We start from the raw sequence: 27,931 nt of genomic DNA, 5'->3' as shown, positions 1-27,931 counted from the left end.
TGGCTATTGCTACTTATACTTCCCTTCAGGAAAAAGTGGTAAATTTGTAAAGAGCATTGGCCAGTGACTTCATGAACCCCTTAGTTCTAGTTGACTGTAATCCTGATCTCAGGCAAACCAATTTAATGTTGATTTGGCTTCCTCACTTGTAAAGCCAAGCCATTAGCCCCCCTGCTAAATTTTAAGTGCTTTGTAAATTTAACTAAATCAATAGCTACAGAACAAATGGGATTACTAAAGTCCCAGCTCTAAAATTCAATAGATATATTCATGTCCTACCTTAGTCAAATGATAAATTCCTTGAGGATTATGACAGTGGACATTTTGGGACAAATCCTGAGGTTTTTAATGTATAAAAGTTTGTATCAACTGACTTCAAGTTATGCTTAGTTCTTTTCCTTGGGTAGAACATTAGAAGTAGGAAATGAGAGGGACTGTAAAGGACTGGGCAAATCAACAAGGAGATATCTACACTTTGTCCTAGCCTATACGAACACCAACTCTAACCATCAGTTCTTGATGGCACCTGAGGGATTCTGATCCTGCTCTACTCCTTGCACTACACCTTCCTTCTTGTTTTATTAAAAATACAATCCTCTTTTTTTCCCCTGTAGCTTGCAAATTGTTAGTACACTCTGTAAAAATATTAGTAATGGTGGATGGCAAGGAAAGTGAACAGAATATAGTTCAAGTCCTGGCTCCACCTGTGATGGTTGTTAATCTCATTTATAAAATGGTTACACTGCCACAACCTTGAGCAAAGACTTAAGAGAAATGAGTCAAAATGCCCAACACTTACTGAAAGCTTAATAAATAGTGGCTATTAATGTCTGTGTGGAGGTGACCAGGAAGTGATTAGAAATTCCTATCTTAAAGCTTACATAAAAACCTAGAAAAAAGGATAGGACTAGTGATACACTGGGGAGAGAATAGTATTACTCTAAAGATACTCATCTCTATGGCTGAAATGACTAAGATCATTAAGGAGATCATGTGTGCAAGATCAATAGGGACAGGCAGTAACATTTAAGGAGTTGGAAGAAGAGAGTATCAGAAAATAGTCCAAGTGGAAAATAAGAATAGAGAATTGATCCTAGAAACCAAGAAGACCAAAGCATGTTGACATGGAGAATGTTAAAGCAAAAGATCATACCCACTTATAAATATTCCAACAACAAAATTGTGTTACGTTTTTACTGTATGCTAGGAAAACCACCAAATTAAAAGAATCACACTACCAACCAACCTTACTCCGTAATCAAAATTGTATATGAGAGTTGGCAAGAAATTTAGTCACCAAGTAGCATTTATGTAAGTATGAAATCCTGGCTGGTGATAGGTACATGCAGGCCCTGCCCTCTGAAGGCTTATAAACTAAGAGTTCTTTCCACTCATTCTGATTTTGGTTCATTTTGATTTCAGAGTCTGAATAATATGGAAATTATCTGTATAAGGTATGCAGGTTTACTTAAAAGTGATACTGTTTTATATTAACTCTAACCCAACACAGTCTCTATAATTAATCCAATTACAATGGGACAGTCCCAAATTAATCGTCAAATGTTTCTTCGCTATGGGCAAAAAAATCTGATTTTTCATCGGAGTCTTAAGAGCTATAAAGAAACACATGTGAGTTGACAGGACCTTATGTAGCATCTCCTCTATATACATCAAGCGAACAGTCACTTATAGTCAACATTTAACTTTTTCAGTTTTGATACACTAATTCCATATTGCTACTTATGGGGGTTTTTCCATATCTAGGATATGAAGTGTCTGGAGAGAAGTTGTAATAATGGACTCACCTCTTTCCTTGACACATAATACATACAAAAGAACCCATACCCAAATTACAGAATTTTTATTGTTTTCAAATACTATACAAAAAAAAAAAAATACAGTGTGCATTTAATGATAAACACATCCAGAAACCGTGATTCCAAATTAAAGGTGTTTTTTTTTTCTTCTCTATTTCAGTAGTTTGAATTACTAAAAGAATAATCCAGTGAATTCTCTCTTCCAATGATTACTTTGACCTCATAAGCATGAGAATTCTTGCTTTATTTTCCACAAACTCCATAAATTGAAGACAATCCTTTGTAAAAAGGGATTAATTTCAGGGATTATTTCCTTCTGTCACACTTCTTGTTCACTTAAACATCTGAGATTTCACTCTCAAGTTACTGTTTTCTTACAGTGTCAAACACAAAATTCAATAGAGTGACCAGGAACTCTCTGGTATTTTTAATAATCACTATGTTCCAAATTTCTTAAATATCTGTGAATTCATATTCAATCTTCCACAAAGACTATTTTGAATAATATTTCTAAGTCCATATGTTTGTTTTTCTAAATTCAATCTCTCACTACTTTTTACTACTACTTTTAAGATGCAGAGTACTTTGCAAAAGATTAAATCATTTAAAATTAAGTATAGGTAGATATCTGGAAAAGCAATTCTCCCAATTTCTTTCACGACCATCACCAATACTCACATACTCCCATCCCATTTTCCACTCCTTATTCTATCATTTCTCATTATAAAGTAGAGATCTGAATATATTTCACTCAGCTAAAATTGAAAGATAGTAACAGGGCAGGACACCCAAGAAACAATGTGATGAAAAGATTAAAAAAAAAAATGAAAGACTAGTTGGAAAAAAATAATTTAACAGTTATGATGAGTAACCACAGTATTTCTATAAAAAGACAAATTTTTACAGATCCAGTCCTCCAGGACAGTGCTTCAACAACTGGGGCAACTGCCTTAAAGCCTCATCAAGGAAATAATTTATATGTTAGTCTGACACCATTAAGTAGTGATTTAAAGCAGATAGTAAAAAAAAAAAAAAAAAAATGTTTTTTTTGCATAGACACCAGTTGATTATTTAATACAAGCTGTTTCCAGACCATTGGTCTCACAATAAATATTGAGACCTATACTACTGATAGACAGAATTTATTAGGCTTTTCACATTTAATAGAGCATATTTTCAGTTGCATCTAAAGTGCTATAACAAAAGCTCTAGCAATCAAGAATGGCAGCATGTTACTCATAACAATCAACACTTGTGGCTTTTCAAATTTGGTTTTCATAAGATAATTTATCCTGAAGTTAAATCTAGTCATGCTTTAAAAAAAAAAAATGCCTCAGGTCACTCCAAGCTTGGCAATTAACATTTGGCATAAACAATACTAAAACAATCACAACTTGATAAATAACAAATACAACATTATAGGCCATAACCATACACAGAATAATGAAAAGGTAATAGTGATGAATAAGTAGCTATTAGAAGAGAGTACCTTGGCCTCCATGCAGATAATTCTAGAGGCTTTGGTTCATTCAGCCCTGCCATTTTTTCAAAGTAGGGGGGCAACGTTTACATCATTTTAGAATTTCTAACACAATGAAAACAAATAAGTAGAAAACAATGAGTTGATTTTCATTAATGCATTAAATCCTCAGGAGTTACCTACCACCAACCCCTTAGTATAAAATCTTTTCAAGTTAAATTAGTCATACAATTTCGTGTGCTTATTTTTAAATGGTGCTAAATGAATTAAATGAAGACAGCAACGTCTCCCCTAATGTGATTGATCTTAGCATTTTTACAGCTACTGAGATCTAAAAAACGTTCAGGCTTTTGAATGGAACAGGTGATGAGAGTGTTCATATTTCAACCTGCTGGTAATTACAATATGCCTGATTCAAAATGTTATTTTGCAACTTACTCTGAAACTAGAAATTCAGTCTCATGAAAAGTAAGTTGAGAGAAGTGGCATAATAACAAATATACTGAAATGGTTACTGTCGCAAATGGTGACAAGGATGTGAGGGTTCCACTCTCAAGTTACCTAGGACTCTGAACCACCTCACACGCTGTCACTTACCAAACTAACAAATTGGATGTAGAGCTGATTTATTTAGTCTGCTGTCTTCAGACACAAAAGATATACCTTCTATCAGAACAATGCTTATTCAAAAATATTTTTTGTGGCTGGTCGTTCTTCCCTCGGAGGTAAAGAAAATTATGCCAAAACTTTTAATAACCAGGATTCAGGAAATTTTAAAGAAAATTTTAGTTAGCAATCAAATACACAGAGGTTCAAGAAGGAAACAAGAAAATCATATTGAAGACAAAGATCAAAGTGGTATCCCAGATCCAGAGCAATTTTGTAAAGTAGGAAAGCAATTATGATAACCTGAAGCTTCTGAGATCATTCTAATGAGGATCCCCAGGGATTACCTGTGTTTTTATAATGGTGTTTCCTAAATCAGGGCCCTTAAATGCACATTAAAGGGTGTTTCCCAGGAACAGAAGTGAAGATACTTTTATTTTGTTCAACCCACAAACTATTTGGTCAAATGAATATGTAAAGCTAATTAAAAGCACATCTGGTGGAAATTCACGGCAACGAATGTTGACAAGATGTGCTTGGATCTTGCTTGCAGCATCTGGCAGTGGGTAGCAGAACAAAGGTAAGGACCTCATGGGCTCGCCTGCGTCTGTTCTGGAAGAGGCTCCGGGGCACTGGCATTTGCAGTTGAATTCAAGACTTCTCCAAAATCCCCGCCAGCCGGCTTGGTTCCCCCTACTTTAGACTTTAAAAAGAGTTCAAAAAGGACAAGACATCATGAAACATAAACTCAGCTGACTCTGCAAAAAAGTAACTCAAATTTTACTTTGAAGAACAAATCGATCCGAACCTAATAGCCCAGTGACGATCATATATGTACAGAATTCAGTACTGTTGCAGTGTTTGGTGCAGTTTAATAGAAAACCGTGCGGGCTCCTCTGCGGAAATATTCAGATTGGTAGATTCTACCCCTCCTCTTTTTTTCCCATCTGCTCATAGTTCTTCCCAGAAAAATTTGTCCAAAAAACTTTTTAAGACCTATTATTCTAAAATATCTATTGGAAGTCTCTTTATATTTGGGTAACACTTTGTATTCCATCAGATTGTTCACTCAGCTACACGCATTCAAGAAATATTGAATACGACAAAGGAAAGAATTATATCTATTTTTCCCAGTTACAGTGTAAATTTCTTAACCCGCTGCTACTTAAAGTGTGGTGCAAGGACCCCCAGACGGACTCAGCATCACCTGGGAGTTTGTTAGACATGTAGGATCAGACCAACTTCCCCATGCCCATCTACAGAGGTCTCCAGGGGTTTCCTAGACAAGTTATAGTTTGTGAAGCACTACTCCAAATCTGGCCTGAAATTTTGTCAATAAACACCTGTCTGCATGAATAGGTCTGCCTTATATTTGTATCATACTTTATGCTTTTCAAAACCCTTATTATTTCACTTCATCCTTAATAACACTGACATATCTATGCTCTCTCTGTTACATCTCCTTACTGACCAACAGGAGAGCTAACATTAGGAAACCAGTCAGTAACCCACAATGCAACTCACAGTAGGTTTAACTTGATGCTCGTAGTTCAATCTTAACTGACTAGCCACAGACACATTATCAGTTGGAATTTAGTTGAAATTTTTTGTCACTCGCTTTGGTTTCCCATCCGAATCTTTGAATTGTTTGGGAAATCTGCATGACTTGTGTCTACTGTATATTTATTAAATTTATTAAAACACATGTCTTAATTAGAGGAAAATATTAAGACCCTTGCAATTCAACATGTCTAACGTTGAACTCCTCCCACAACTGGTCTCTTCTCTATTAAGACTTTATTTTTTTTTTAAGATTTTATTTATTTATTTGACAGAGAAAGAGATAGCGAGAGCATTAACACAAGCAGGGGGAGTGGGAGAGGGAGAAGCAGGCTTCCCACCGAGCAGGGAGCCCGATGTGGGGCTCGATCCCAGGACCCTGGGATCATGACCTGAGCCGAAGGCAGACGCTTAACGACTGAGCCACCCAGGCACCCCTTCTTTAAGACTTTAAATGGCTGTAGCACCTACCTAGTTGGCCCAGTCAGATACCTGGGAGTCATCCTTGATCCTTCCCCATCTTGTGCCACATCCAATCAATCACTGACTTTTGGGCTGTCGTTTCTAAATTCTAAATCTCTCTCCAAACATTCCCCTCAACCTAAAAGCCTCCATTTATATTATTGTGTCCTGTGAGAAGCCCTCTCCCACCTTCCCTCCTAGGCTAGGTCAGACATTCCTGGCACTGGTCCCCACTGCATCCCAGAGTTTCCCAGTCATGGCACCTTACCTCACTTTATTTTCATTGGCCATTAAACTGTCTACACATCTTGCAGAAAGGGTCTCTGTCTCTTGATTACTGTGGTATCTCCAGGGCCTACCCCTGGCACATGGCAAATGCTCAATAATCAGATCAATGAATCAATCCAAAATCTAAACCTAAAAGTACACGTAGACCTGATGTTTAATTGAATATAAATGTAATTTAGCAAAATTATATCCCAAGTGTACAACTATATTTTACAGTCCTTTGGGAGGGTATCTGTTTCATAAACTTTACTTTTAAAAACTGTAAGTTTTGGGGCACCTGGGTGGCTCAGTCATTAAGCATCTGCCTTCGGCTCAGGTCAGGATCCCAGCATCCTGGGATCGAGCCCCGCATCGGGCTCCCTGCTTGGCAGGCCTGCTTGTCCCTCTCCTCCTGCTTATATTCCCTCTCTCACTGTCTCTCTCTCTGTCAAGTAAATAAATAAAATCTTTAAAAAGAAAAATTACAAGTTTTTATCTGAATGGCACCTAGTCATGTTTCAAAAGCCAAGTTTCACCACAATTTATAGAATCTATACTCAGAGGGAGAATATATAGTAAATGACCAGGACGTTTCTCTTCATCTTCAGTGTCAAAAGAATACAGTTGTCTGGTTTTCCAACCAATCATTTCAAAAACTAATGCTTAAGGCAGATTTCAAGGAGAGCCTTACGATAGACCTCAAATAGTGAGAACTGAATTACAGTAAGCCTTGACTTCTACAATGTACAGTTTGTTTTCAAATACATGACTAGGCATTAAAAAGAATAAAGCAGGTCTCATACAGACCTAGAAGAATGACTAGGATATATTTTTTGCTCATCAAATATGTATTAAGTAGCTTCAATGTGACAAGGACTATTCTAGGCCCTTGAGAAGCATCAGTGAGTAAAAAGAACAGGTCCCCATGTCTGTAGGATCATAGAGCACGTATGCTAGTGGGTCTGAATGAACAAGTTATAGGACTGTGTGTGCAGTGTGATTCCTTTCTGAAAAAATGTTTATACATTTATGTATTAAGACAAAAGGTATGTATTCGTGTTTGTGCAAGAAAAAAGCTCCAGGTCATGGGACAGTGTTTGGTTTTCTTTCTTTCTTTCCATAATCATCCCCTGCTTCTGCAATTTAAGAAAGACACATTTAGAAATAAGTGACTCAGTTACAGTTCTGAAAGACTAAATCTGAGTATTTGTTTTTAAGCAGATTTATATAAAGCTTTTAAGATAATGCTTTTAATCCTTAAAAACATCTGTAGTACTTATCAGATTTAGTTTAAGAAGAAAGGAAATACTGGCTTTGCACAAACTCTGTAGAGAAGGCTGGGCAGTGGATGGGAACTAGACAACCTTTCTGGTCACTTGTGATCCTAAGAGTTGATGATTTTATAATTTTGAGTATAATCTTGAAAAAAATACAATTTACAAATTAATAAAGCTAGTCGTGGAAAAATGCCCACCTTCACTGAAATCAAAGCCATCAAAAAATAAAACCATAAATCATCAATAATGATCACCATGGCATCATCATCATCATCTTAAATGTTTGAACAAACATCTTAAAGGACTGAACAAACAATACCTGTCATAGGGTACATGCAAGCAACCATTAAATATAATTTTGAGGAAGAATATTTAATGGCATAGGAAAATGTATATGTTGTATTTGGTTAATTCTTTCTTAAAGCACAAAGGTGTAGTCCTACTACATACATATCACTGACTCTAGGTGGTATGACCAATGTTTCTGTGTGTTATTTTTTGTGCTTTTATAATGTTCTTGTTAATGTTCTACAGTAAAATTTATATTAAATTTTATCTGGTTATAGAGGTATTTGAGTCGCACACAGTTCTCAAGTACTATACTGCTTTTGAAATTATACATTTCCTTTCAGCATTTAGCATCTGCCATGCTACAACATACACTCAAAAAACTGATTAAAAGAGAATATATCATTCATAATAATGTAGAGAATAAAGTTATTAAAGCTCTTTAAATACTTTTAGAAAGAAAGAATAATGAGAATAATTTACCCACAGCAAAAAAATTTAAGGTACCAAGTAAGACATCACTATTCACCTCTACTTGCCTTTAAGTTTTCAACCTTTTCTTCAAATGATTTGAAAGTTGGGGAGTTTCTATGGAGAGAAAGAAAAAGAGTTATGTTACAAACACTTAACAAAAACTCACCAGTTTTGCAAACATCATTAGCTGACTGTACTCCTTTTCGCCATTATTCTCAATCAACGAAGAGACATATTTAACTGTACGTATGTGTGCAGGCGTACACACAAATCTGCATTATTAGGTAAGATGATCAATTTCTGGTCTAAGATTTCTACAACAATGCTTTCAGTTCCACAAACAGCCTGTCTCAGACATACGGGATAACAGAGTCAAGTACATGTGTGAGGAGAGAGAACAAGGGCAGGTAAAACATCCGTTCTGTCACTTCAACCATCTAGTCGTGCCACTTTAATTTTGGTGAAGGTACTAGACTCTAAAAGTCAAGTTTAAATTCCCATGTTGCCTGGCAAGAGTCCTACACGAACCCACATCCCCAAACAGGACAAGCAGACCATGTAACGTTCCAAAACAGGGATCCTGGTTCCCAGGGAGCAGCATTAGAGCCAAGGAAAGAGAGACCAAAAGGAAGGGAGACACGAAGAAAGGTGGTTTTGTCTGCATCACAAAGCTGCCCCAGCTGACAGAGCACTCTGAGCCCAGGCGAAGCCTCTCCCACGCCTTCACATTCATCCATATTAATTAAGGAAGATCATAGCACCTATGTTGTTCACATCTGGGTTTCCAAAACTACTAGACTATCCACCTGACCTCGAATATCCTTCCTATTACCTAGATGAAAAAGGTGAAGAAGGGAACAAGGGGTCTCCTCCCTCCCACAGTGGTGATGGGCAGCCAGCCGCAAGGGGTGGGGCCCCAGATGCATCAGTAGCTCCTGGGAAGCTGTCGGCAATGCAAGTTCTCAGGTCCCACCTCAGGCCTACAGAAATCAGAAACCAGAGGTGGGGCCCAGCAAGCAGGGGGTTTAACAAGCTCTCCAGATAGTTCTGATGTATACTGAAGGTTAAGCCAAGCATATATTGTTAAAAATTCTCTGCCTCTCTAGAGAGGTTAAATGCGGTAATAACATACACCACTTGCACGTGTTTCCTGATGAAAGCGGACTGTGGAATTAAATCACAGTTGGCTCCAAATGTCACAACGGGATGAGGGAAGTAGAAATGGAAGAAAAGTGGAGCAACTAAAGCTAATGCAGACAGGTGTGGTGGGACACCTTTTACACAAGCTGGGCGAAAGCAGCTTTATTAGATGAGTCGTGTTCACTTTTCCAATGAAGCAGATTAAAGATATGAAACAATTTTATGGGTTTACAAAATGCAATAGAGATAATTCTTTTTTTTTTTAATCACATATCTTTAATGGATCTCTTGCACCCATCTTAACATCATAGGAAGAGCGGCTGAATACTGACACAGAGTGGATGCGCAGCTTACTTAGAGCAGAACCCCAGGTCCCTACTTCAGAACAGTTCAAGCTAAACATCTAAATAAAGAATAAGAAAGCATAAGATCAACTACATTTTGTAAAAATATACTTTACCTCATAGCAGGCATGCTAATTGAATGTTGAATGGAGCGGATACTAAGAGGCAGCATTAAAAAGAGATAGACATGAAGTTAGTACAGTGATTAGACGTTATAAAACCTTGCTTTCTAGGAGCTTATTCTTTGGGCACCATGAAGACTTAATCTACTTTTTGAGGTGGAGGGGATCAAAGTTATTCCAACATAATTTATTTTTATTCATGAGCCAATTTTAAAATTTTTTTATTTTTTTCTTTTAGTTCATTTATATAATCTCTACACCCAACGTGGGCTTGAACTCATGACCCCAAGATCAAGAGTCACATGCTCCACCGACTGAGCCAGCCAGGCATCCCCTTCATGAGCCAATTTAACCCACGTAGTTAATGGAACTAATAATTCACCCTTGCATTTTATAGCACTTTGAACACTCTACAGTGCTTTCCCCTGTGTCTGTAGGGCTTCTAGCACCAAGGCTCAGAAGTTAAATGATTCACCCGAGGTCACAGCAGAATCCAGAATGGAACCTGGGTCTTTGGGACTCCTAATTCAATGTTCACCGCCTCCCCTCAAAAAACAAAACAGACACACAGGCACACACACGCACAAGTGAGGCCAGTGAAGGGCTCCAGCAGCTGCCTTTCTCCCACAGATTTGTGATCAGACCAAAATAAATCACCTATTTGACAACTTCAAGTGAGATTCATAGATCACACCTTAGGAGTAGTATCAGTTTTCTAATAAGAGACACTTGTACTTCATCCCAATTAACTAAATGTTCTTAATGCTCATTCAAATAACATTTGGCCCTTTGTTTTACTGGGACCAACTTCTTTCTCTAGGGCAAGCAGTTCACCGACCATTCAGGTTCAAGGCTATCTACTCTCAGCCATCTCCCATAGAGACCGCCTCACAAGATGAAAGCACTTTAATTTGGGGGCTCACAAAGTCACTGTAAATTGATGATAATGGTTGCTGTCCTTGAAATATTCTGATGACTGACAGAGCGTTTTTGGTAGGAAATCTTTCCTTCGGTCAGGCTGGACAGTCCAAGGTGTTCTCAATTATATTTGAGTATTGCGCGTGTGATTTAGTTTTCTCAAAAAAATCTGTTGTTACAAATGACAATGTGTTTCAAGAGAAGCTCCCCCAATCTAGTTTTGCACTAATATGTAATGACATGGGAGTATGATCTTGATATAAATCAAAATATGCTGGCAGTTCATATAGTCAAGATAATTGGTAAAATATTTGGATATCTTCATACTTAATGTCATGCATGACACATGCAAAGATCCATATTGCTCACCATTCTCTCTATACTATAAGAGTGGTAGATACCTTGGGTATAAGACTATTCTAGGAGGAATTTGCTAAGTCTTTTCCTGCTTGATCTATTGCAGTGGGCCGGATCCATATTTGAAGGATAGAGATGAATAAAAATCATCCTTCTTAGTTTATAATTCTAATTGTATTAATTACAGTAGTTTACAAGAGTTTAGACCCTTCCAAAAAGTCTGTCTGCATAATCACATTTCCACAGCCACTTTCATCATCATCAGTGATAATAACTGGATCAGTAGAGCTCCAACCACCACAACTAACCTCCTGCTCATCTATAAATTGTTTGGACTGAATGAAAAGAAAAAGAAAAAAAAAAAGAGGACAATTAAGGTTCTTATCCTGGGATTTTGTAATTAGGACACTAAGCCACTGGTCAGTTAGCGGCTAAGTACAAGAGCTTAAAAAGTTATGTAGGCTTAAATGTTGAGGAAGACCTTTTTTGGGACCAGGAAGGGCAAAGCTGCAAGGAAGCAGAGGAAGCCAGTTCCCAAAGAAAGGACTGAATAGAAGTACAGAGAGAGGTAGAGGAAAGGAAGGAGAGACGACCACATGGGGGGTGGGGGGGACAGGGTCGGGGAGGAACAGTGGTTTTCTTGGTTTCTGGAAGCGACCTTGATTTCTACCAGCTTTCCAATCAGCACGGCGAGTCTGGGTGGATCCAGGGTTCGCTTCCTTTCCTTCCTTGGATTCCCAAAGAACTCTCTTTCTGTGCACCACATTCCCCTTCTTAGGTCAGCTAATTTACACAATATTTTGTTCCTCATAACCAAGACTCTTCACAAGAACATTCATTTTGGCAGAAATTACCAAATTCTGGCAAAAGAAGGAGAGTTATGGCTGAATGTGTGATAAACTGCTTGTTCATGGGACTCACAGACTGAATTCAACAGTATCAACAAAATGAAGAAAAAGGTAGAGAAAGGGCAAATTTCAGAAATCCATAGTTAATTTCTAGCCACTGTCCCTAAGCACCCACGAAAAAGCTCATTCTTCCAATGGCCATTTGGGGAGCTCTGTGCCCCTGAACCAGCATACAAGCTAGTTGTTAAGACGGAACGGGGTCAAAGGCAAAGTGGAAGAAATCATAAAGTGCATTCTAAATGCATCAAGTTGACCGTAGTAAATTCAACATCCGGGGCACAAGTTACTTCAGGATTATTCTATAGAAGAAATCAGCCCTGGGGTTATAAAGGTTGAATAACGGAATTGTAAACGTCACCTGGAATTATCAGGGGATGGAGAATGTAAACAAGAAGGCAGTGGAGAGCTATGCATGAGTTTAATCAAAGGGTCTCCGCCAATTCGGTAAGAGATAGATGGTAGTGGAACATCAATGCAAGGAGACGTCAAGAAGAAAGGGGAAACCGACAAATAAGGTAAATAGGAGAAAACAGTAATATTGGAAATACAGATAATATTTTAGATGTTTGATTTTACAGAAAACCAAGTCAGAAGCTGATAATTTGGGGCACTTAAGTCATTAAGCATCTCACAGGCCCCAATGATTCCTGCAACGTGACTTAAAGAAGAATGTTAAAAATGATCACTCTGAGAAGTCTAAGAAACAATGTAGCATCTCTTGTAAAGGACTTTAGGGTCCTACTTGCCAGTGCTGAACTTCAGTTAGCAGCAAAGACAAAGTGAAGAATACACACACTTAATGTTTACGTGGGAATATATAAGGAAAAGCAAGGAAGTGATAACGATAAGCTGTTTATTTTGGGATAAATCACTGAGTTGAATTTGGTTGTGAGCACTTTTCTATGTGTTTTATATTTCACAGTAAGATTCAAAATACACTCACTGAACAGAGAACAAAATCAAATTAATACAGATGCATACAAAGCGCGGGTCTCCCTGCATCTGAGGTAGCCATTTCAGTAGGGAGAACAAGGAGTTCCTAGCAATGTCAAGTCCATCCAGTTATTCGAACTTCTCTATAATCCATATTTAGATGAAATTCCATTTCGTTGGTGACTAGTTTGTAATTCAACTATAGGGCGGCTGTTCTTGCACTTCTAGCTTCCCTATGGAAAGTTACACAAAGCTTCAACTTGCCTCAACTTACCTAACTTCTCCAATTTCACTGAAGTTTAAATATAATACGGAAAACTTCAGAAGCAAAAAGCCATGTTGCTGTTGGACCAGAACCGTCTCTAATAGATACATCGTGAGAATTAGTTAAAACTATACAGCAAATTTTGTTAAAATTTTTCCAGCTTGGTTGGTAACCCTTAAATATAGTATCGAAAGTAGGAATGTAAATCTGGGTTCCTCAAAACACTGACCAAAAAAGAAACCACTCACTAAATGCTTCTCTACCTTATATTTCCTCTTACTTTAGAAAAGTTATTCTTTTTAAACGCTGAATTGATTTTTTTATATTTTCCTTGTTTCTTTCACATTTACTTGATCTCGTCACCCCTAATCACTATAAAGGAGGAGGCATGAAAGGAGGAAGGAGGAGGAGGGAAGGAATAGGTAGGACACAGAGAAAGGAGGGGAAGGGTGAACGGCAAGCTTGCTTACGATGTGCCAGGCGCTCTATCTGTGTATTATTATTCCGTTTTGCCCTCACAGTAATTTCTTGACTGAAAGTAATAAACCAAAGTAACTGCCGGGCAGTGCCTAGAGAAGCATATTCTTCAACTACCATTGCTTTGGGGAGGCAAAACAATGCAGAGAAGAAGAATGCAGGCTCCAGAACTAGGGGGTTGCGTGGGTTCAAATCTCAGCCTTCAGCCACTTAGCTGTGTGACCTTGGGGACGTCACTTAATCTCTCTGTGGCTCGGTTTCTTCATCTGCACAATCAAAAAAACTAACAGCACCTACTTCAGAGGGACTATACAGAGCCTTGCCTGGAACATAATTTTTCACCATTATTAGTACTACTACGGATGACTTCAATGGAAACACATACTAACATTTATTTCACATTATATTCTTTTAATTTTTTTTATTATTTTTTATTATTTTTTAATTTTTTTTTAAGATTTTATTTATTTGCGAGAGAGAGAATGAGAGACAGAGAGCATGAGAGGGAGGAGGGTCAGAGGGAGAAGCAGACTCCCCGCTGAGCAGGGAGCCCGATGCGGGACTCGATCCCGGGCTCCAGGATCACGACCTGAGCCGAAGGCAGTCGCTTAACCAACTGAGCCACCCAGGCACCCTAGATTATATTCTTTAAAGCTTTCACATTGCACCCAGTTGTTACTTCACTGGCAACTCGAACCACACAGTCCAGACGAGAGGCTGGCACATGGTTAGCATTCAAACAAATACTTCTGAATGGAAGAATGAATGAATGAACAACTGTGGTAACTAAAATTAGGAAATATGGGCATGAGAGGTAGAAAAGTTCAATAAAGCTTCCCAAATTCTGATCAAGAGGTACTCTCTGAAAGAGAAGACGTCATTTCTTTTCCCATTAAGTGGTGGAAATTTTCAGCAAAAGAGAATTGTCTGGAGTAACTTTAATGAGCCCAAAACAAACAAAAAAATATGTAGAGGTTTATATGAAGAGATAAACACATAAAAAGGAGAAACTTCCTTTGGAAATAAAAGCAAAGTTAATAAGCACTTCCTCCTAAATATGTCAAAGGTACTTGACGAACGAGGCTGCTGAATGATTACACTAAAACTGAGGTTTAACGCTGGCACCAAGGAAAATGAAAAGGCTCTTTCTCTTTCAAAGTTTCTCTCAAAAAATTAAAGGCATGAGTCAATGCTCAGCATGTATGTGTAGAAAATAAGCAAACAGGAGAGGGGTGGATATGAACAGACTACCTGGTGGGGGGGGGAAGCTGGCTGTCCCCAAAGGGCCTCCCAGGATATTCTCATTACGCTGACCCATGTCTGGCCCCCAGACACCTAACTCTCAGGGTATTCAAAACAGATCTGTCTGTCTCTCTTGTTTCCTCTGCTTCCTCCTCACACACCCACTTGAGGTGTTAGACAAATATCTAAATCCCAAGTGCCAATTTATTAATTGACAATGTGGCATAAAAACTGTTGCTGAGTCTAATAATTCACGTCAGCAAATCATCCACAGTCCTGTCAGAGAGTGAAATCATTGCCTCAAGCCTGCTGGGTAAGCATGGACTCAAAACAAAGGATAGTTGACAGGATTAACCAACTATTTCAAGCACTTGGCAAAAGCCTCTCGCATCCCTCTCCATGGGAGCAAAGGCCTTGCTGGGACTGAAACCCTCAAAATCTACTGTCCAAGCTCCCTCTCCTTGGACAGTTTCTGGGGCCAGTATTTGCTCCCTTGACTCAATGATCTAAAAGATGTGGTCTTTCTTTATATAGGTTTTCTATTATGTATGTTTTTATGTATTTCTATTATCTATGTTTTCATATATTTGTATGATATATGAATACATTAAATCAAATTACGATCGGGGCTTCTTGGCCTAGAAATGATTTAAGTGTCTTTAGCCAACTTTTAATCTGTGAGAATTATAAAATTTAGCTTTCAGAAGATAATCTCATGTCTCTGATTTCCAAGTTTTAATCAAAAGCCTTACTTTAACCTCCTTACTTTAACCCTTGCCCCTGGCCCCGTCCTAAGAGAATTATTCTACACAACCCTGGAAGGAGCCCTACACCCTTTCCCACATGAACAACTCCCTGGTAGGTAGATGAGCACATGGACAAAAACCTGATTGGGTGACAGATGCAGGGAGGGTTAATCAGATTAAAACAGCCCGCCAACAATCTCATAAAAACCCCTAGACTTAGAAACGCCAACAGCAACCCTCTCAGGTGCCCTCCCTCTTCTTCGGGAGCTTTGTACTATCCCTCAATAAACTTAACTATCACTCAATAAACTTTGCTTTGGTGCCCACCACTCTTCGTCTGGTCTACCTCTTCATTCTTCAAAGCGGCGTGACCAAGAACCATGGGCACTGAAGGAAAAGAAATCCTGAAACATTATTAGAAAACAGGACTACAGGGACACCTGGGTGGCTCAGTCGGTTAAGGACCTGCCTTCGGCTCAGGTCATGATCCCAGGGTCCTGGGAGCAAGGAGCCTGCCACTCCCCCTGCTTATGCTCTCTCTCTCTCTCTGTCAAATAAATAAATAATAAAAATCTTTAAAAAAAATAAGAGAAAGAAACAGGACTAAAAATGGTAGAGTATAATCTCAGTTATATATATATATATATATTTTAAAGATTTATTTCTTTATTTTGGGCGGGGAGGGCAGAGAGAGAGAATCCTCTAGCAGACTCCCCACTGAGCATGGAGCCAACTTCGGGCTCAATCCCAGGATCCATGACCTGAGCCGAAACCAAGAGTCTGATGCTTAACCAACTGACCCGCCCAGGTGCCCCTCAATTATATTTTTTAAATGAAATGAAAAAATGACTGCCTAAAGGAGCTAGAAAAGATCGGCAATACTCAATCTGTTCTGGTCAATTAATAAGACAGCACATATTGAGCCATCTTATGTACCTTTGCTTAATCTTCTTAAAGATATACAGCAAGAACAGGGACACGTACTGATGAATCATTCCTCAATAGCACTTACATAAATATTCTTTTTTTTTTTTTTTTAAAGATTTTATTTATTTATTTGAGACAGAGAGAATGAGAGAGAGAGAGAGAGAGCACATGAGAGGGGGGAGGGTCAGAGGGAGAAGCAGGCTCCCTGCCGAGCAGGGAGCCCGATGCGGGACTCGATCCAGGGACTCCAGGATCATGACCTGAGCCGAAGGCAGTCGCTTAACCAACTGAGCCACTCAGGCGCCCTACATAAATATTCTTATATTTTTGTTTCTATCACATCCAACATTGTTTTACATAATCCAGTGTTAAGAGGGCTCTTCCAACTTCACCCACTCCAGGTCCCCACTTCCTTCCCCCACTCCATCTGCTCTAAGATTTTAAGGTCTTTCCATACAAGAACCATATCTGATTTATGGTTATATTCTTTGGACCTGTCCACAAAATGCAGTCTGACGTGAGCAGGATGGACTGTGTGACTGAATATCTATTCACTCAACTCAAACAACCTTAGATAACATGGTCTTAACAGCTGCCTAGAGTACATGGGACATTTTTAATTGAATACCAAAGATACAGAATCCCCTCCTATTGCTGATTTTATTTTTTTTTAAAGCACAGTTTTAACTTTAAATAATTCAGCACTTAGAGTTGATTTCCTCTGACTTCCAGGGCCAAGTGTCACTAGGACAGAAAAACCTCAGTTCTAAGTACATGTTTCCTTACTTAAGACAGACTATAGCTAGTGACTGCTTGAGAAGACAGTTTGCGTTTGCGGGAACAGAGATGGAGACTACCATGTTGCCTTTCCTGCTTACGCCTAAAGTCCTTCCTCCAACTTTGTTTTCTCTATTAATTGGATAAAACAGTCTGTATGGGAGACAGAGAAGAGGTCTGTTTAACATCACAAAGACTCCTTCTATAATTATAGCATGGTTTGGGCTGACATCTTTTTAATGTGCTTTTTTTCAGCCTAGATTATTTTTCCTTTTGCAACCGTGAAATTTCCTTACATGTATAAAGAATATAACTAGTGTAAAGAAATTAAAAAATAGTAAAAACTATAAGCTAGTAAAACAAGTATTGAAAAGTTGTATATTTTATCTTATGTATATTTTACCACAATAAAACTAATATTCAGAGTAACCTGTATAAGTCGGGAGACTAACATCATGAGACAGTACATATGCAGTCTATTACAGATACTTAATGGGCCCCACGTGAAGGAGAATTCCAACATCCTTACAAAAACACCAAAGAAATTAAAGCATCAAAAACAAAGTCAGACATTAAAAGGGAGGAATTCTGTATGCCATGGTTAAGCTGCTTCTTTTTACCAAAAAAAAAAAAAAAAAAAAGGTAAGAAATGTCAAAATCATTTCCATATCCCTGAACCACAGTGTCAAATTATTCTTTTAATTTTATCCGTTACCCATGGGATACAAGAAACCCTCCCTTAAAAATAGGTATGCACTAGAGAAAAAGATACTCCAAATGCAAGAAGAAGTATGTAGTAGACAAACACAACCATTGAACGCGGCATAATAATCTAATTAAGCACACTTGTTGTCTTAGACACCGGCTAAGCTGCAGGGATGGTTCAAGCTCTCCTTACCTAAAGGAATGTGAAAAGGCTTGCAATCTGCAAGAAGCCACAGTAAGCATTAAAAAAGAAAGGAAGTTCTGGTAAATCTAAAACAATGAAATAACCTACTTTTTTAAAAGTTGTGTAAGGTTTTAACTGGACTCTAAAGTGCTATACAATCAAGCTGGCATAAAAAGAAATGAGAGCACCAACGAGATGTATATAAATTGTCAAAAGAATCCCAGTGAGCTATGTTTATTACACAATGCTTAAAATGATGCTAGTCCAGATATAATAAGCAAGCCATTTGGTTTTTTGGTACAGAGTAAATAATACACTGATTGCCAAACTTATTCAACCAATCATTCCCCACAAACGAAAACACAAAGTCATGCAATCTGAGGGTTTTGTTGGTAAAACAAAAAAACTTTCATGCCAACAGAAGCACAGCAAATTTAAACCATGTTTGTCACTTTCAGAGCTATTCTAATCAACATGGGGAGTGCTGCAGGAGGGGGGACACACAAAAACACTGTGGTTTTATCGAAATTGCCACAAAAATTCTGCAGACTAATCTACAATATAAATGCAAAATGAAAAGCAAAGCTCAATAACAAGATCTGGGCCTAAGCATGGATGTAGGGAGAGCTTACAAATTAGTACACATCAGTACACAGATAAGCATGTCATAATCACACCACGGTGTAACAATGTCCCACAAAACTGAAGGCAGGTCTCAGTCCAAGCGTGCAGTCAGTGCTCCTGGACGTGTCCCCAGCAGGACAACAGGCTCGGCCCACAACCACAAACTTGCAACTACGAGAGACATACTTACCCTGCATGATCAGGAAGGACTAAAAGGACAGAAGTACACAACCAGAATTTTCCAACAACCTTAAATGTATTCGTAAGATGATTATTTTGAATGCTATGCCTAAAAGTTGGAAGGCTACACCTAAAATAATTTAGGCAATATTTCAGGTCTGGTTTGAAGGAGTGGGCTCCCTCACTAGAAAAGAGGAGAATCCAGCATTATCCACAGCCCAAGACGGGAAATAAATGCAACCACAACATACTTTAATTTGCCTCAGCTACTTAATAAGCAAGGAGAAATGAGGACATACTTTACATCTTCCAGCTTTTTGGTGATGACTGATCCAACAGATGAGAAAGCAGCTGATGCCTTCTGTCCAGCCTGAGATAAGGTTTCAGATGTCTTTTTGTATCTACATTGAATTATAAAAGAACAAAGAAAAGTTAAGCTAACCTTTTCTAATAGCAGTTATTTAAAGCACAATCACCAGCTCTTGGAAAGCTCTCAAAAATTAAACAAATCTTTTTTTAGAACATCCAAACTCCTTCACAATCACCAGGTGGGCATCATCAACTCACCTGCTCCTTACCCCTCATTCGGGTGCTGTCTTCAGCAGTGCCCTAGGATGGCCACATAGACAGATGCCTATAAAGGCAGGGCCAAGGAAATCAGGGTACAGGGCAAAAACAGTCACAGAGAAAAGATGAAAAGGAGCCAGAGGCTGAAAGAAATTATACCTCTTACTCTTTTCCACTGAAGCCAAACAAAACAAAAATGAAATCAAATTCCTCACATGCCTTTTATAACTTTATCTCCTAAAAAGGGACCAGAAGCAAGGTAAGGCTCATGTGCACCTTATTATTCAAATAAATTATATGGACTATAAAGAATTTTTTTTTTTTTGGCATGTCTGCAGAGCTACCAAATAAGGACTTGTAGACTCTTGGCAGAGTACGTATAAGGTGCGACACTCAAAATGACTTGAGTGTGATATTTGCTAGGACATAAAGCTAGCATTTACCACCTCCCTCTCCGCATCTACCCAGGAATTAGTGAAGGGAAAATAAAAACAAACGAATATGGTAGCCACAAAGAGGTTAAGATCCTCACGTTATAGAAAGGAATGCTCAGGCATTTTTACTTATCCCATCAAGATGAAACACTAAAAACAAAAAGTTTATGGTGATACACAGTCAAAGAATAGTTTCCTGGACTTCTGCGGGTAGAAAGTGGCTCAAAGGGAATGGACACCCTAGTGCTGTCCTGTCAGGATGCCATCAGCCTCACTGCTGCTGGTCACCAGCTCAGCACCGGGGACTAAAGATACAGATGATAAAGAACACACTTCAGAATCTGTTCCTAGAAGCTTGCTCCTCCTGGTGCTGGGAAACAAAACTGCATCGTGATAATGCCCTATCAAAATCTGTGTAATCAAAAAGACAAGAAGATTAAGGGGCTTCTGCCACCAGCACCTATGAGAGGCGATGAGCCAAGAGTCTTATGCTACGTATAGAGCAGATGAAGAAAGACTTGGCTCTGTACTTGGTCAACCCGGAGTTCGAATCCTGCCCCCCACATTTTTGAGTTTTGTGACCTCAAACCTTACCTGATCCTGTTTCCTTATCTCAGGCTACCTCACCTCCCACCCTATTCGGTCATTTTGAGGACTACGTGACACATTTTTGGCAAGTCAATATACAACACTGTTGGAACTTATTTGTTATTACTTCAACTCACAGACGAGGCTGGGTTTTCTTTCTATCCCCTAGAACAGTGTGGAAGACCACAGTTAGAGAAGAGTCAGGTACACTTGAGGACTGGGCGGGGAGAGCCCTGTGTAGTACAAAGAAAAGTTGCAGGAGCATCCTCATCCCCTTTCAATTCTCCTGCCCAGACAAAAGGAGCAAAAGTGTCCTTTACATTCTCTAGAAAAAGGTATGATCAAGGGAACGTACGCAGATGTTGCTGTCACATCCTGCCAGCCTTTGGCAATGTTCTGTTTTAGTTCCTGTAGTGAATTGATCCCAAGTTTCCGTTTGATCTCTGCTAGATGCTTCTCTTTTGCTGCTAACACTTGAGACAGAGTCTGGATTTCTTCTTCTACCTATGAGGAAGGGGGTGGGGTAAAAATACAGCAAGAGTCATTCAATAAGTGAAGATTATTAATGCCAAACTGTGCTCAAAATTCTAGAGTCGTTTAAAAACATTTTTTGATTCATTTATCTGTCTCTTTAAAAACAACATATAGCGGGGCGCCTGGGTGGCTCAGAGGGTTAAGCATCTGCTTTCAGCTCAGGTCATGATCTCCAAGTCCTGGGATCGAACCCCATGTCAGGCTCCCAGCTCAGTAGGGGGTCTGCTTCTCCCTCTCCCTCTCCCTCTGCCTCTCCCCTTGCTTGTGCTTTTTCTCTCTCAAATGAATAAATAAAATCTTTAAAAAAACAAAAACAAAAAACCAACATATAGCATGTTGTTAAGTAAACTGGTTACATGGCGATCTCTCCTATAGAGCTTCTCTTTTCTCTCCTTCTGTTTTTTTTTTAATCTTTTTTTTTTTTTTTTGGAGAGAGAGAGCATGCAAGTGGGGGGAGAGGGGCGGAGGGAGAGAGAGAATCTCAAGCAGGCTCCATACCCAGTGCAGAGCCTGACATGGGGCTCCATCTCACGACCCTGAGATCATTACCTGAGCTGAAATCAAGAGTCTTTTCTCTTCTTTTTATTTCTATCTTGAGTTGTCCTCAGGCTTCTCCTCTCTCTCTATACTTCCTTACTCTGCTATCTCATGGAAGCTTAGGGCTCAAACCTCCACACAGATAATATTCAAATTATTCTAACATCCACTCTTCTGACCCCTGGTCTGCATTTCCAGGTGGACTTCCACTTGAATGCCCACAGAACTCATATTTGTGTACCAAATCAAACCACTCTCCCCTAAAACATGCACAGCCAAGCCAAATCGAAATCCAACCTTCCTGTACATTTCATATGAGTTTACACTGGAAATGTCTGTCCCAGGGCCGGCCAAAGCCACAGCCATAAATAAACCAAACTGTCTCCCCCAGAGAGCCCCACAGAAGTCCCGCATGGACCCCCTGATGCTGACCGACCAGCCTTAGCTGGAGGTTAGAGAGGTAAGCCCCTGACCCAAGGACAGCCACCCAATCGAGTGGCTACCACCCAGTGATGTGCCTGCTGTGAAAAGATGCTCCACTAACCATGGTCTCTCTCATTCAGGAATCCAGTTTGAGAAACTGAGATAACACTGGGAGTAGAAGCTAGAAAGACTTGGATAAAGAAGCCCTAAAGCACAGGTAGGGCACAGTGAGATGAGGAGATATGAAAGCTTAAAAATATTTGAGGAGGCCAAAACTCTAAGCAGAAGCTAGGGAGAACAGAAAATGACTTAGAGAGCAGAAGAAAAGCCCGAGTCAGAAAAACAGAGGGCAAGAGGCAGACCCACCAGGAGAAAGAGAGCTCACTCGGAAGAGACCTTCTGTCCCAGGAAGTTGAAAAAGTGGGACGGTCATTAATATTCAAGACCCTTAAGAAAGATGGCTTCTCTTGGCTTGTTGCAAAGCCATATTCTCAGCCTCGATCTCACACTTCTATGATTCCAAAGACAGCATGGCCTTTGAAAACAATATATAGTGGGGGCGCCTGGTTGGCTCAGTCGGTTAAGTGTCCAACTCTTGGTTTCGGCTTAGGTCATGCATGATCTCAGGGTCCTGATATCGAGCCCCAACGTTGACAAGAGTTTGCTTGTCCCTCTCTCTCTGCTCCTTCCCTCCCCGAATAAATAATTAAAAAAAAATAAAATAAATAAAAACAACATATAGCGTTGTTAAATAAACTGTTTTCACTGCTGATTAAATCTTTACAGAACACAAAATGAAGAAAAATAGTACTCAACAAAAGGAGAGAAGAATAAATCAAATGTGAAGTGGCTAGCAAAACTAACATAGTTGTTTTTTTTTTTAAGATTTTTTTATTTATTTGAGAGCATGAGAGAGACAGAGAGAGAGAGAGGGAGAGGGAGAGAGAGAGAGAGTGTGCACAAGCAGAGGGGAGGGGCAGAGGGAGAGGGAGAAGCAGGCTCCCAGCTGAGCAGGGAACTGGATGATGCGGGGCCTGATGCAGGGCCTGATGTGGAGCCCGATTCCAGGACCCTGGGATCATGACCTGAGCCAAAGGCAGACGCTTAACCAACTGAGCCACCCAGGCGCCCCAACAAACAGTTTTTAAGAGGGCATTAATTAGAAGGTAGGTCCAGTACAAAAATAACCCTCTGTGCTTGTCAGACAGGACCTCTCATTCTGTACCAGTTTTGGAAGTCACATTTAAGTGGAATATGAAAAGAAAAAGGCAATAATGAATGAATGAGGTTCAAAATCAAGTAAATTAAATGATTTGCCCTAAGTCTTCAAACTAATAATGTAGGAAGCAGAATTTCAAGCCCAGGTCTTCAGGCTCCACTTCTCAGTTTACTGGCTAATTCTCTTTGCACACTATTAGCTTTCCATTATCTCCTTCTCTATCCCAACTCCAACTTTTCATATACTCCAAAGAACAGACTTAAAAGATAAATACCCCTTGACACTTCCCTGAAGTTTCCTTTCCCTAATGACAGATGAAGAGAAAGACCACTATAAATCTTACTGAACAATACAGGGCGCCTGGGTGGCTCAGTCGTTAAGCGACTGCCTTCGGCTCAGGTCATGATCCCAGGGTCCTGGGATGGAGTCCCACATCGGGCTCCCTGCTCTGCGGGGAATCTGCTTCTCCCTCTCCCACTCCCCCTGCTTGTGTTCCCTCTCTCGCTGTGTCTCTCTCTGTCAAATAAATAAATAAAATCTTTAAAAAAAAAAAAAAAAAATCTTACTGAACAATACAGGAGCCAGTGCATTCCCCACCTGTGTTGGTTAGATCGTGCAGCCAACATACCCAGCTCAACACATCAGAGCTGTCATTCTTTAATTCAACATACATATTACATATTATACATATAAAATATACGTATTTTAAAAATAGGAAAAATATATATATATAAAAGAATGACCTTTAAAGCACAAAGAATATATCTGATAAGGATCTAGTATCCATAACATATGGATAAAATACTTAGGAATAAATGTAAGGAAATATAAGACTTGTACACTGAAAACTACAAAACACAGCTAAAAGCAAAATTAAAGACATCTTAAATAAATGGAAAGATATTCCATGTTCAATGATTGGAAGACTTCATATTGCTAAGATGCTAATACTCCCCTACATCAACCTACAGATTCAATAAAAGCCTTATCAAAATCCCAAGGGCACATTTCGTGGGTAGAAAAGTAGATTCCAAAATTCGTAAGAAATTGCAAAGGACCCTAAATAACAATTTTGAAAAAGAATAAATTTCAAAATTACTACAAAGCTATGGTAATCAAAATGCTGTGGTACTCTCAGAAGGATAAACACAGAGATGAATGTAATAGAACTGTAGGTCCAGAAGTAAACCTTTACATCAATGGCAATTGATTTTTCACAAGGATGCCAAGAGCATTCATTGAAGGTAGTATCTTCAACAAAGGGCACTGGGAAAACTAAATATTTACATGCAAAAGAAAAAAGCTGGACCTCTACCACAAACCATAAATAAAAATTAACTTGAAATAGATCAAAGGCTTAAATATAAGAGCTAAAAATCTTAGAAGAAAACATAGGGGTAAATCTTCATGCTCTGAGCTTTGGAAATGGGATTCTTGGATATAACACGAAGAGCACCAGCAACTAAAGAAAAATTAGATTTCATCAAAACTTAAAACTTACATGCATTAAGACACTATGAAGAAAGTGAAAAAACAACATACAGAATAGAATATTTGCTAATCATGTATCTGATAAGGGTCTAATATCCAGAATATGTAAAGAGCTCTTATATCTCAACAAGAACAACAACAACAGAAAACAAACAAAAACAATTAAAAGAAGGGGCGCCTGGGTGGCTCAGTCGTTAAGCATCTGCCTTTGGCTCACATCATGATCCCAGGGTCCTGGAATTGAGCCCATGTCAGGCTCTCTGCTCAGGGGGAGGCCTGCTTCCCCCTCTCCCACTCCCCCTGCTTCTGTTCCCTCTCTCACTGTCTCTCTCTCTCTGTCAAAATAAATAAATAAAATCTTTAAAAAAAAATAAACAGGGCGCCTGGGTGGCTCAGTTGGTTAAGCGACTGCCTTCGGCTCAGGTCATGATCCTGGAGTCCCTGGATCGAGTCCCGCATCGGGCTCCCTGCTCGGCAGGGAGTCTGCTTCTCCCTCTGACCCTCCCCCCTCTCATGTGCTTGCTCTCTCTCATTCTCTCTCTCTCAAATAAATAAATTAAAAAAAATAAAAATAAAAAAAAAATAAAATAAAAAATAAAAAAAAATAAAACAATTAAAAGAAAAACTGGGCAAAGGCTTTGAATAGACATTTCTCTAAAGAAGACGACAATGGCTAATAAGCACGTGAAGGCTCAATATCACTGGTCATTAGGGAAATACAAATCAAAACTATAATGACATACCACTTAACACTCACTAGGATGGTCATAATCAGAAAGACAGAAAATAACAAATGTTGGCAAATATGTAGAGAAATTGCTGACTGGGATGAAAAATGGTGTCCTTGCTCTGGGAAATAGTTTGGTGGTTCCCCAAAAAAGTTAAACATGGAATTACCATTTGGTGCAGCAATTCCAGTTCTAGGTATATACCCAAAGGAACTAAAAATAGGTATTCAAACAAATACTTTTTTTATACAAATGTTCCTAGCTCAGTATCTACAACAGTAAAAATGTAGAAACCACCCAAACATCAACACACAGATAAACAAAATATGATAGATACATATAATGGACTATCATTCAACCCTAAGAAATAATAAAGTACCAGGGGCTCCTGGGTTGCTCGGTCGGTTGAGCATCCATCCAGCTTTTGATTTAGGCTCAGGTCATGATCTCAGGGTCGTGGGATCAAGCCCTGCATAGGGCTCCGGGTGCAGCACAGAGTCTGCTTGTCCCTCTCCCTCCCCTTCTGCCCCTCCCCCTAGATCATGTTTGCACATGTGCTCTCTCTCAAATAAATTAATAAAATCTTTAAAAAACATAGTAAAGTACCAATACACAATACATGCTATAAGAATGAACCTCAAAAACACTACACCAAGTGAGGGCGCCTGGGTGGCTCAGTTGGTTAAGCGACTGCCTTCAGCTCAGGTCATGATCCTGGAGTCCCTGGATCGAGTCCCGCATCGGGCTCCCTGCTCGGCAGGGAGTCTACTTCTCCCTCTGACCCTCCTCCCTCTCATGCTCTCTGTCTCTCATTCTCTCTCAAATAAATAAATAAAATCTTTAAAAAAAAAAAAAAAAAAACACTACACCAAGTGAAAGAGGCCACATACAAAAAGTAACATATACGATTCCTTTTAAATAAAATATCCAGAGTAAGTAAAGCCATAGAGACAAGGCATAAAGCAGGTTATTGCTGCCAGGGGATGAGGGAAGGGCGAATGAGGATGCCAGTTTAATGAGTGTGGGTCTCCCTTGGGTGTGATGGAAACTACACAGAGGTGACAGCAGCAGAAGACTGAAAGTGCCCACTGCCATGGAGTTGTGCACTTTTAAATGGTTAATTTCAAGAAAAAGAGAGAAAGGAAGGGAGGGAAAGAAGGTTCCAAGTGCCCACCTATATCCACAACACAGCAAAGGGGAGAACAAAGCCACTGATGCAGCTGAAAAGCCAAGTGCATTAGACCTAGTGCAGCCCCTCAGGTGATATTCACTAGGGCTCCTCTCATCCGTTTCCTCCTTCACATCCTACTTCTCAGACCCACTTCACCCCTTAGATACCTTTTTTCATATAAAAAGAAACTGATTATCACGCTCTTCTATTTCTTCTCCCCCACTCCAGACCTCTAGGACAAGTAAATATATGTTGCTTTCTCTCCCCTGGAACAGAGGATGAGATGTTACCATGTGCTTTAGAAACACAAATGGCATTGTACGTGCAAAGCATGAAGTTCCAAAAGGAATGCTTCTTTACCTTTGCAAGTTCTCTTCTTAGCTCTTCTTGCTCCTCCTCTGACAGGGTCTCTGTGGCACTGATCGTAGCGGCAACATCTTCTCCTTCCTCGGGTACTGGGTCTGTTCTCAGCAGACCTTGTTGGGGATTAAAAAAAAAAAAGTCGGTAAGGTATGAAAGCTAAGTAAAATTCTCCTTTAGGCTCCTCCCCCACCCCAGCGAGAATAAAAACCAATTAGACTGGACCCACACATCAACCTTCTGTACCTTCAAATGACCTGGCTCTTCCTGCAAAGGACAAAACAAAAGTCTCAGCTACCACTAAAAACCACCCAATTATACTCTGCCAAAATATGAATTTAGAAAAGAGAGCATTCGCATAGCTTGTTCTTTTGCTCAGTCACAATATAGTTACTGCAAAGTAGAAGAGTTAAGAGGCCAAGAGTGGGATCTTGCCAAGGCTTTAAATGCTACACCCTAGTAAATCAGCATGACTAATAATTCACACTAACAAGGGGTTTGTAAATGTCTCTAGCTTCCTCTGCTAATCAAATCCAGCATTTAATCTCAGTCAAGAGCTGAACAAACTCAATACCTACAGAAATTTTATTAAAAAAAAAAAAAAGAAATTGTACTACATTTCTTTCCATTGTTAGTGGAGGTAGGAAACTCTCGTAGCTTAAAAAAAACAAAAACAAAACAAAACAAAAAAACTATGTATCTCATCCAGATAACCCTGAAAAGTTGTAATGTATACAGAAATGACCAACAGCAACACAGAAGTTTTCCACATTATTTAAGATCAACTAGGCACAGCCAC

The 27,931-nt window shown here is 39.3% G+C and overlaps 1 protein-coding gene across 3 annotated transcripts in view; it reads right to left on the bottom strand.

Moving 5' to 3' along the window:
* Nucleotides 1-1,844: 1,844 nt before the first annotated feature.
* TPD52 (tumor protein D52) overlaps nt 1,845-27,931 on the bottom strand; it is a 106,675-nt gene continuing 80,588 nt past the window's right edge. Inside the window, exons 2-8 of one of the 3 annotated variants that reach the window (XM_036097092.2) lie at nt 27,133-27,248; nt 21,025-21,173; nt 19,380-19,481; nt 18,286-18,312; nt 9,832-9,873; nt 8,297-8,345; nt 1,845-4,606 (exon numbers count right to left, since the gene is read on the bottom strand). In XM_036097092.2, coding sequence (XP_035952985.1) covers nt 4,493-4,606; nt 8,297-8,345; nt 9,832-9,873; nt 18,286-18,312; nt 19,380-19,481; nt 21,025-21,173; nt 27,133-27,248 — 599 coding nt within the window. In that variant the 3' untranslated portion in view covers nt 1,845-4,492. The remainder of the gene's footprint in view (nt 4,607-8,296; nt 8,346-9,831; nt 9,874-18,285; nt 18,313-19,379; nt 19,482-21,024; nt 21,174-27,132; nt 27,249-27,931) is intronic. The other 2 variants (XM_078072285.1, XM_078072286.1) reach the window with 2 other exon arrangements.

This window comes from Halichoerus grypus, chromosome 5, assembly GCF_964656455.1.
Source record: "Halichoerus grypus chromosome 5, mHalGry1.hap1.1, whole genome shotgun sequence".
NCBI classification, from domain to species: Eukaryota; Metazoa; Chordata; class Mammalia; order Carnivora; family Phocidae; genus Halichoerus; species Halichoerus grypus.
Note: the sequence above shows the minus strand (reverse complement) of the source record. Positions and strands in the feature narration are given on the sequence as shown.